The sequence below is a fragment of the Silene latifolia genome, chromosome 1 (genome assembly GCF_048544455.1).
Source record: "Silene latifolia isolate original U9 population chromosome 1, ASM4854445v1, whole genome shotgun sequence".
Taxonomy (NCBI): domain Eukaryota; kingdom Viridiplantae; phylum Streptophyta; class Magnoliopsida; order Caryophyllales; family Caryophyllaceae; genus Silene; species Silene latifolia.
The window spans coordinates 59,183,478-59,194,948 of NC_133526.1; the positions used below are offsets into that span (position 1 = coordinate 59,183,478).

Here is an 11,471-nt window from a genome sequence, read left to right on the forward strand (position 1 = left end):
TTGAGTAATATTCCAACATGTATGTTTCTTCATCGCTAGTTTCATCAATAGTTAAAAGAATCACTAGTATCTCCAGATCAAAACTCTTTTTGCATCAATAAGTTTCTTCGTCTTGTTTGTCCCATATTTTCTTTATCCTCTCTAGTTTTACTTCAACCTTCTGATGTGCCCCAAAACTTTCAGTAATTCTTACATTAAATGGTCTATTTATATAAAAATCACTCATTTAAATTAATAATAAACTATTATGTCAAGTCCAGACCTTTTTATTCTAAAATTTGTAGTGAGAGCATCGTTAAATTTGTATTTTTATTGGAAATTGGAGTAAAACTTTTGTTTAGACGTACAGTAATCATGATATACCAAAAACATAAACAAATATACAAAGTAATTAATAATGAGATTCTAATCTTTGAGAAGAATATCATCAACAATAGTTAACAATGGTTGTACACAATTAGTCGCAAACTTCCTTGCAAACAAGAACGGGTCCCACCTCTGGGTCCCATTACCTCCTGCATTACCATACCTAGGTCGACCTTCTCTCAACCATCGGATCAACCCGGGCTCTACCTCCGACCCGTTATACATTCGCGGGTGACCCGCATGTCCTCCACGCCAGTTCACGTGCGTTAACGTTGCGGGGACCACACCATGCGAGTCCACCATAGACAACAACGTAGGAAAGTAATTTTCCTCAGGAAAACACGTGCCAGGTGTGACACATGGCAACCTAAATTTCCTCCACAACTTGACATCCTCAACAACCACGCGCGCATGTCTGCGAGTAAGGGACCAGAATTGCGACCCTATACGGAAGTCCTCGAGAGGGATCTCGGGTAGCATGACGTCCTCTCCGCGCGCTGCCCATCGCCCGTACGCTGTCGTTTCATTGCTTAAAATCTCGATAAAACTGTTGTTGGAGGAGAGTAAAGTGTGGTAAGTGAAGTTGAAGGAGTGTAAGGGAATGCACGCAGCAGATAGGATCGTGAAGATGGAGTTGTTAGGGTCGTCTAAGAGCGCATGGGCTAATAACCGTCTTGCCGCGGCGATAAGTGTCGGGGTGTTGCGACGTGTGGGCTTTGAAGAGGGTATGACACGACCTTGGAATACGCCCGTAAATACGGGAGTGTTATTCTGTTTGGCTAGTTTAGGGTGTGTGTGTATGTATATGTTGTAATTTTTGTTTTGGAAAGGTTGGTTGAAGAACTTTTGCCATATTGGTGCAAATGGTAAAGGTGTTGTAGTAAGGAATAAGAAGGCTATCTTTTTTGGGTTTCCTTCTGGGTTTGGGTTGACCCGGGAGGCCCGTTTGAGAAGGTCCACATCATCTTCGTCGTCTTCTGGGTAAGGTGGCGGTGGTGAAGGTGGTGGTTGTGATCTAGGGAGAGCTTTGCTGGTGAGTGTAGTTTTATTTAATTGATCATGTTTTGAGTTATCTGGTAAGGTTAAAAGCGGTGCTGGTGGTGGAGGTAGTGGTAATGACGGTGGCGATGTAGGAGGTGGAGGTAGAGGTGGCGGTGGCGATAGTAGTAGCGGTGGCGGAGGTGGTAATGTAGGAGGTGGAGGTAGATGGGGTGGTGGTGGGGATAGTAGTAGCGGTGGCGGAGGTGGAGGGGGAGGAGGAGGGAAGCGAAGGGGGAGGATGAGGTGGGGGTGGGTGAGTATTTGGGTGGTGAGGAGAATGGAAGGATGAAAAGAAATAAGGGTGAAAACAAGTGCAAGAGGTAAACAAACAAGGATGGTACAAAATAGGGAGAAAGGATTTGGTAAAAGCATCTCCCCCTCTCAATTCTCAATCTTCACTCATTTCATACAAGTAATAACAGATTAACAGGTAATACAATAAAATGAGAGCAATTGGCTAAAGTGGAAGATTATGGAAGATATGAATCTGATAAATCATCTTCATCTCTTATATATATTAGTAGTAATATAAAATCAGTATGGTATAGTATATTTCTTGAACCGTGGAACAGGGGGTTATTTATATTTATATTAAGGAAAGCTCGTTAGTTAAATTGTTGCTGCAATTGGAAGATAGTGTACTACTCAAGTCTTATATGTTTGATGAAAATAAACGTTGCTTCGTGTTGTTATAAAGTATTCCCATCCGTCCCGTTCTAGTGAGAAGCTAGCAGGGGCGCTCATCCCTGTCGGCGGTCCAAATTTTCAAAGATTTTTAGTTAAAAATTTTCAACGTTTTTCAAATATTTATTAAATTATTAACCGTTTGCTTCTGTTCCTATTGAGATTTTTTTACCCTGTTTTAGTTAATTCTGGCTCCACTACTGAGTGAGAACTTATCTACTTCTGTTTTAGTTGTATTATTTACTCATCTATTTCTATATTTGATAAGTTCTTATGTATTTTTTCATGTGTAAGTGAGAAATTTGCTTTTTATGTAGTCACTTATTTTCTTAATCTTAATACCAAAAAAAATAGATAATTATTAATGGAGACTAAGTGAGTACTAATTAATGTATTATACATCTGGTTGTATATATAACTTATTCAGCGTAATTAAGCTTTGTTATAAAGTTATTGAATTCTACTAACAAAATTATCGAGCTATAATACAAAGTTATTGAGCTTAACAGAATAATTTTGAAGCTCAATAACTTTGTAAAATAGTTCAATAACTTATAAAATAGCTCAATAATTATGTGTAAGAGCTCAATAATTTTGAGGCGGATGTACAATGCTACTATACAACTGGTTGTAGGATAATATTTGTGACTGAGTACCGAATAGGATGGATGCATCTTTTCCGTGGGGTGGGATTATGGGGAAGGGTAGGACACGTGGCCTGCATGCAAGTGGCGGATGTTGATCATGTGAGTTCTCACGTTTGTTCTACGTTAATGTATGAGTGATAAATCTCATAACTCTACCTTCAAAATGTGGTAAAGATAGTGTGAGTAATTTGATAAGCCCTCCTCGTTCATTTGTGTACTCATTGCGCTTTCATAACTCGCTAATACAAGTAGCTTACTTTAATAATGTTCCAATTAAAATACGTGTTAATTGATAAACAATATCAATAATATCAATGTAAAGATTCTTTTTCATAATCAGTAACAACATAATCAATAATTAGTAATCAGTACTAACGTATTAACTTTTATTTATGATAGGTACCAAGTCACTTTCTTACTCTATTTTTTCTTACGTGTGCTTTTATTTAAGAGAGAGATTTTGGAAGTAGGCGAGTTGATATTTGTACTTGAATGAAGGTTTTTTGTCTTTTTCGAGTAGGTTAAATGAGATTTTCAGGTGACTTATTACCTATCGTAGATAAGAATTAATATTTTGGTACTGATTACTAATTATTGATTAGGTTCATATTGATTATATATGAAAAAGAGGACTAAAGTTAGTAGTATTTATCAATTTACCTTAAAAATAAAATGACATTTCCTATTTACTAAAAGAATACGAAAATTCTAAAGTTTTCCCGCATAATTCACCATTTTTATAATTGGACTTTTTCTTTTGTTATCCTACTTCAGCACACTAGGTGTGAGCCAAAGGTCTAAACTAAAACCAACAATCTAACTTGGGTAAAAATGTTGAAAAACGTTATCTTTTCTACCTCTTATTACGAAACAATATAAATGTATAATAGATTTTACCATTAAATATATACCAGTCGTATAAATGTTAATTTTTCTTACAGCCAATCTAAAAAACTGTGCAGTAACACAGGACTCACACTAGTTCTTCTTAATTGTTTTAATGAAAAACTGAAATAAATATACATAACAACAGCCGCAATAATAATAATAATAATAAATATAGTAATATTAATAATGTATAATTATTATTAATATTATCAGATTATTTGGAATTTTAATATAATGTTGAACGGATCTTAACTAAAGCGTACTGGTGTGAACTTCTATAAATTGGGATAAAATCCAAAAGAACAGAGTCTTAATGAAGTAGCTAGATTTATAATAATTTAGTACTCACTCTGTTTACAATTATTTTTCTAGTATTCTGTTTTTAGACGTTTAATATTATTTGTCAATATTACCTAAGTAGGTAGCATCCCGCGCTTCACGCGGCCTGTTTTAAAATTTTGTTATTATAATTGAAGAAAATCCGTCTTAATTCATATATGACATTTAACAATTTTACTTATATAAAAAATTAATCTTTCTCAAATCTTATTTTTTTAGGTTTAATATAATGACGTGAAATATGAAAAATTAATGAGGCATTAATTTATAATGATTAAGTAATACAAAAAAAATGAACTCTATAAATACCGCACATTCATTGCGCGGGATCTAAACTAGTTAGGAGGTGAGATCCGGTGAGAACGACCATTCGGTGAGAACGAACTATCCAGCCCATTATTGATAACAAACGACACTATCAGCCCACCCCATTATTAACAACACACTACCCCAAAGCCCAGACCCAACTCTCATCCATCCCAATCTACCATCACCATCAGAATCCGGCGACCTCTACACTAATCGCCGACAACAAGCTCCGTCACAGACCACCATTGACAAGACGCAAGACGATGGCGGTGAGACTACCACCGTCGTCGCCCCTACCGCGAATCCCAACTCGCCCTTATTTGCATCCCAATCGCAGCTACTCAGCCTCTGTTTACCACAAACTGACGCTGACGTCAAAGCTTCGGTACCACCTCAAACTTCGATTAATCAAGAGAATGAATGAAAAAGCCATGTTCGATTGAAGAAGAGAAAGTGCGAGGAGTTGCAACCAAGGCTTAAAAAGTCAAAATGCCTCCAATTGGGTTTGAAAGAGGTGATTAACAGCTAGATTGATAATATACTCGTTTCTTTTAAACATTCGAATATTCCGACGAGTCTAGTTGTGGTGTTATTCAACTCAAGTTAGTGTATCTGATTTCTATCTTAATGCATCTCAATGCAATTTTAATGTACATAGTAATTAATTTTGTGTATCTATGTTAGATACATCAAAATAATGGTTAGATACATAAAATTTTTTATGTAGATGCATTGAAATAGAAAGGAAATCAACGAATGGGAGAAGGTGAGGTAAGTGTTGCCGGTACGGTTGTTTTTGAGTTGGCCTCCGGTTGGTGTTATGGTGGCCTGTCCTTATGAGATACTCCGGCAATTCCAGATCTAAAGAGGATGCACGAAGTCACCGACGTTGCCGTCGGAGGGGGCAGACCACTGGTAGTTGTTGGGTGGCCGAAAAGTGAGATCAGTGACGGTGATCGTTAATCAAGATGAGGGAAAATTATACAATGATAAGGATGAGGGTAGAGAGTGTAAGTTTCGGTTTTGATTATGGGGCAGTATAACCCGTGAGTGCTCAATATATATATATATATATATATATATATATATATATATATATATATATATATATATATATATATATATATATATATATATATATATATAGAAGGGTTCTCATAAGTCCCTTATATCATATAAGGCCCTAAGTCTTCATAAGAGCCCTTGGATGAGTGAATTCAATGGATGAGATAAAGAGAGAGGGGGCTGTTTTTAGAGCAAAAAAGAAAAAGGAAATGCTGATTGTATGAGAGAGGGTAGTCAATGTCACTGTTTGTGTACTTATTGCAGTACAATCCCGTGGACAAAAGGAATAAACAAAGCCTCATAATTCATTCTGCATGCTTCCCTCCTATTTTCACCATACAAAACCTCTGAACAATGCAAAACCCACAAAAATCATCCAAAAAACCTCAAAAAAATCTGTAAATCCATTATAAATCATCAAAAAAAGAAGAGAAATTTCATTCCCACTATTTAACAACATAATCTTTCTGGATAAATTTCATTCGCTTTGTTGAAGATAACTAATTTGTCATTGTTCAACAAAGAAAGACGATCAAAATGACGGTCAGTGTTCGTGAAAGCGATCATATGCAGATTGAAGTTGTCGTCGATGATGAGTTCCTAATGTTGGTAACTTTTTTTGCTTTCTTATTTTGTGTTGTGGTTATTGTTGTAGGTTATTGTTCATAAATATCATTTGTGTTGGTTCATCGTGTTAATCAAAGCAATCTGTGATTTGGTGTCATTGTTATTTCATGGTGTTCTTTAAATTTTATCTTTCATTTGGTATCATTGTTCTTTCATCGTGTTCATCAAAGAAATCTTTCTTATTTGTAACTTGCTTATTGTTGTAGCTTGTTGTTCATGGTAAAAATGATGGAAATTTTAATGATTGATGAAGAACGAATTATAACTTCAGTGGGTTTAAGTAAAACTCTAACCCATATATGTATAACTTCAATATTACAGTATGTGTATAGAACCTCAATTATCAGAACATTTTATATAGTTCGTGTTATAACTCCAGCGGTATTTTTTATAACTCTTACACAATTTCCTAAATTTGATATAGTTATTCATGTTATATCTGAACTTATACATTCATTAATTAAAGTTCTACATTATATACTTGGATTTAAACATTGTATACCTAGAGTTATACGATATATGCTTAGAGTTATACATTCTATGCTTAGAGTTATACAGTATATGCTTAGAGTTATACATTCTATGCTTAGAGTTATACATTATATGGTTGGAGTTATATATTCTATGGTTGGAGTTATACATTATGTGCAGTGAGTTAAACAGTATATACTAGGAGTTTTACATTGTATGCCTAGAGTTATACGATATATGCTTAGAGTTATACATTGTATGCCTAGAGTTATACAATATATGCTTAGAGTTATACAATATATGCTTAGAGTTATTCATTCTATGCTTAGAGTTATACATTTTATGGTTGGAGTTATGCAGGATATGGTTGGAGTTATACATTCTATGATTGGAGTTATACATTGTATGCCTAGAGTTATACATTCTATGATTGGAGTTATACATTCTATGATTGGAGTTATACATTGTATGCCTAGAGTTATACAGTATATGCTTAGAGTTATACAGTATATGTTTAGAGTTATACATTCTACGCTTGGAGTTATACATTATATGGTTGGAGTTATACATTATGTGCAGTGAGTTATACAGTATATGATTAGAAGTTACACTGACAGTTAGTTATACATTCCTTAATCATCTCATGGATGTATGGTTCTACTCAGATGGTCGTAAGGGTTTGGAAAAGGAAGCGGAAACTGAGTATTGTAAGCATTTGGCAAGGGAGTTTACACCTTGTGTAGGACAACAATTTCTTGAAATAGACGAGGCAGTGACATTTTATAAAATTTATGCACTGGCCTCCGGGTTTGATGTTCGGAAGTATACGACGAAAAAATGGCGCGACGGTGGAATCAAGTCAAAGTTATTGGTTTGCAACAGAGAGGGATTCACATATGTCCCAAAAGGCAAGGCAGTAATAAAAAACAATGAGACCGGGATTAGGGAAGAAGAAATGCAATGGGGATTAACAACTGCGAAACAGAGGAAATATACAGTCAAGAGGGTAGGGTGTAAAGCACATGTCGGGCTATTTATGAAGGATGGCGTATTAGTAATTGACCGATTCCACATGGGGCATAATCACGAGCTTGTATCTAGTGAGGATCGTCAGTTTCAAAAGATGTCGCGGAACATAGAAGATTTTCACAAGTACTTGATAATGTACAACTCAAGGGTTAGTTTACTATTAATCAAAACTCCAGTAATTGAATGGCAAACAAGACTCGTTGATGTTATACATAAATGTGGAAGTGTTATACGTAGTGTACTCTAAAGTTATACACCGAGATCTTAGAGTTATAACTCTTACTCTGTATAACTCTTAGACACTTATGTATATGCTTAGAGTTATACATTCTGTGATTAGAGTTATATATTCTGTGATTAGAGTTATACATTATATGCCTAGAGTTATACAGTATATGCTTAGGGTTATACATGTTATGCTTAGAGTTATACATGCTATGCTTAGAGTTATACATGCTATGCTTAGAGTTGTACATGCTATGCTTAGAGTTATACATGCTATGCTTAGAGTTATACATTCTATACTTGGAGTTATACATTATATGCCTAGCGTTATACAGTATATGTTTAGAGTTATACATGCTATGCTTAGAGTTATTGATTGTGAAACTTCTAATTATTATGTAAAAATCTAGAAATATTTATAACAACCTTAGAGTTACACAAAAATAATTACTGTAGTTGTACATATTATTGGCTGAAGTTATACTTACTGGTTTAAGAGTTATATAGAAAGTTGTTAGAGTTATACATAATCGCAGTCAAGGTTATACTTTCAGATGTAAGAGTTATAAATATTAAGAAGTTGCACAATCCATGAATGGAGTTATAAATATTAAGAACTTTTGATTATTAGTCAGTACTGATCAAGATATATTTTCCATTGCAGTTGAGGATAGGAGCAACTAGGACGTACAACATGTGTAAGGAACTCGTAAACGGGTTCGAGAACATTGGTGCATCGTTAACTGATTTTAAGAACTTCCACAGAGATGTGAAATGCTTCATCCATAAACGGGGTGGTCAATTGTTCATAGACCGGTTCAAGAATATGGCAGAAAATAGGCAGGGGTTTTATTTTGATTATGAAGTTGACAAGGATAATAGCCTTATGCGGGCAATCTGGGCTGACAGAACGGCTAGAAGGAACTACTCCGTTTTTGGAGATGCAGTGTCGTATGACCCAACATACTCGACAAACAAGTATGATATGATTTTCACGCCATTTACTGGTATAGATCACCATAAGCGATCAGTAACATTCTGTGGGGCGTTGATTGCCCATGAAGACCATGAATCCTTCCAGTGGGTTTTCAACAGATTTTTAAATGCTATGGGTGGAAAGGAACCCGAGTACATTGTCACAGACCAGGATGCAGGGATTATTAAGGTCGTACCCCTTGCCTTCAAGACTGCACGCCACCGATTTTGCATGTGGCATATAATGAACAAGGTGCCAACGAAGTTCGGGGTGACAAGGGAGGATTATAAGGAGTTCCTTGAGAAATTGAACAACATTATATGGGACGACAACTTAGAAGCAGACGACTTTGACGTTAGGTGGGAAGAAATAATGGTAGCGCATGGTCTTGTGAACGAAGAGTGGTTTACAGAAGCGTACGATAAAAGGAGCCAATGGGTGATGGCGCATTCCAGGGACTTGAACATGGGTGGTGTAATGAGGACAACCCGGATCGAGAGCATTAACAGTTTTTTTAAGAAGTTTGAGCAGAAGTCAGGTACGTTAGTGGAGTTTTGGATGCGTTTTGAAAGCGCTATGGACCATCAACGGCATACACAGAAGAGACTTGACCATGAAAACCGACACTCAACACCAGCAAGGGGGACGCATGTAGCCATAGAGGAATACGCGTCAAATGTTTATACCCGTGAGGTTTTCAAGGAGTTCCAACTAGAGGTCATTTGTTCAATCGATACATGTAAGATCGGGGGTTATGCTGAAGTCGATGGAGTTGAGGTGACTGTCGTTAAGGATTCATGCAGAGAGAAAAGTTTCAACGTAGAATACAACCCAGGTAACAACATTTTGGCATAATCTTTATCTATGTAGTAGTTCACTGAAGTTGCTAGATATCGTGCCAAAGTTACATTGTCTGAACATAGAAGTTATACAATTGTCATCTAATTTAATTATGTAGTCAATCTTTATCTATGCAGTAGTTCCATGAACTGCAGTCATTTGTTTTATGACTGTTAGACCCAGATTAGCCTGGCCTGACCATAACCTGGCCTGACCTGACCTTACAAGGCTGATTGGAGGAGACGAAGACCGGACAATTCTAGCTGTTGAAGAAAATTAAAGCAATCAGGCTGCCTTATCCTGGAAGAGAAGCCTGATGGTAAGTACAGCATAGCCTGGCAGAGTATTAAAGCAGGCTAGATTAAGCTGAAGAACAAGCAAAACGGTTATATAAAGATATATATTCGTGTCCTATCCTCAAGGAAGACTAAGTCTAATTATGAAACCATATTGCCCATGAACCTGGACGTGCAAAGGGAGAGAAAGTTGAGGATCAATCAAATAGGAACGAGTCAACCGGATTAATAGGAAATATGCCCTATTAATCCGGCAACAGCTCCGACAAAAGGGAAGGGCGTTGAAGACCAATACAACGTTCATTTTTATGATTATAAATATTGTAATTCTAGCATTTGTAAATTCATTCATTATTCATTAGTGTTGAACTACTTTATTACTTATCTTTTTATCATTTTATGAGCATCCAATTACTTAAGCAAAATTCGTATTCAGCTTATCTAAATAATATAAACACTATTCTTTTTTCCTAGTCTTTCCTCGTTATTCATTTACAATATTCCAAACTTATAGAACTAGATACCCAAATTATTCTTTAATAAAGCCGGACCCATTCAGGGAAAATCCTGCTAAAACAATTGGCGCCCACCGTGGGGCATCTAGTTCTTTAATCAAAAAATTCCTTTTACCATCTTCCACTAAATATTCACGTACAAAAATGGTGGAACTCACCTCAGAACAACAATTAGCGGCTGCCCTGGCCAAGATCAAAGAATTGGAGACAATCCAAGAGAAGGCAGCCCAAGCAGAAGCAGAAATCAATAGGCTGAAAGAGTCTGAGTTTAGTCTGAGGAAAAAATTGGAAAATCAGGCTTCGGGCTCCAAGACCGTTCGAACCAGAACCCCATTCTCATCCATTATCAAAAACATTGACTTCTCCAATTTTGGAACCCCGGAGAAGGATACATTATCCGACCCGACCATTCCCAATGACGAAACAAACAAGACTGAAGCAAAGAATAATGATGGCCATGCTTCGAGAAATTCAAAAACTCCACAACAAAATAGAAAACATACCCGGAGTGCCGGACCACTGTGGCTGAAGTAGAAGTTGTCGACTTTGCATTCACCCTTTGCGGATGAAATTGCAAAAATTGATCTCCCAAGAAATTTACTTGTTCCATCCATGAGAACTTATGATGGAACCTCTGATTCACAAAATCACGTTGCCATATTCAAACAGAAAATGTTGGTCGCCTCAATACCCAGTGAACTCGGGCAGTCCGCATGTGTAAGGGCTTTGGTACAACCCTGACCGGAGCAAAGATTACAATGGTTCATTAATCTCCCAAATGGAGGTATCAAGAATTTTGCGAAATTGATCAATGCCTTCAATCAACAATTCGCAAGCGCAGAGATATGGCCAAGAGACCCGAAGAACTGTTCAGATAAAGCGACTTCCCGAAGAATCTCTCAAAGAATTCCTGGCCGATTTGTCAAAGAGAAGGTGGCCATTCCCAGTGTGATGAAGAAACAACGGTAGAAGCCTTGAGCAAGGAGTCCCGCTTGACAAAGACATCTATGCAGGACGACTAAGAAAGCATACCCGACCTTTGCCACTGTTCAATCCATCGCTTTAGAGCATGTCGATTGGAAGAAGACCTCAACTTCGTGACGAACTCATCCGGAGGAAAGCAAGGCTATGGACACACTAACAGAAAAGCTCC

The 11,471-nt window shown here is 36.7% G+C and overlaps 1 protein-coding gene across 1 annotated transcript; it reads right to left on the minus strand.

Moving 5' to 3' along the window:
• Nucleotides 1-295: 295 nt before the first annotated feature.
• LOC141590480 (glycosyltransferase BC10-like) lies at nt 296-1,936 on the minus strand. Its single transcript, XM_074411086.1, has one exon. The coding sequence runs from the start codon at nt 1,777-1,779 to the stop codon at nt 406-408; it is 1,374 nt and encodes a 457-aa protein (XP_074267187.1). The 5' UTR covers nt 1,780-1,936; the 3' UTR covers nt 296-405.
• Between the last annotated feature and the right edge of the window lie 9,535 nt (nt 1,937-11,471).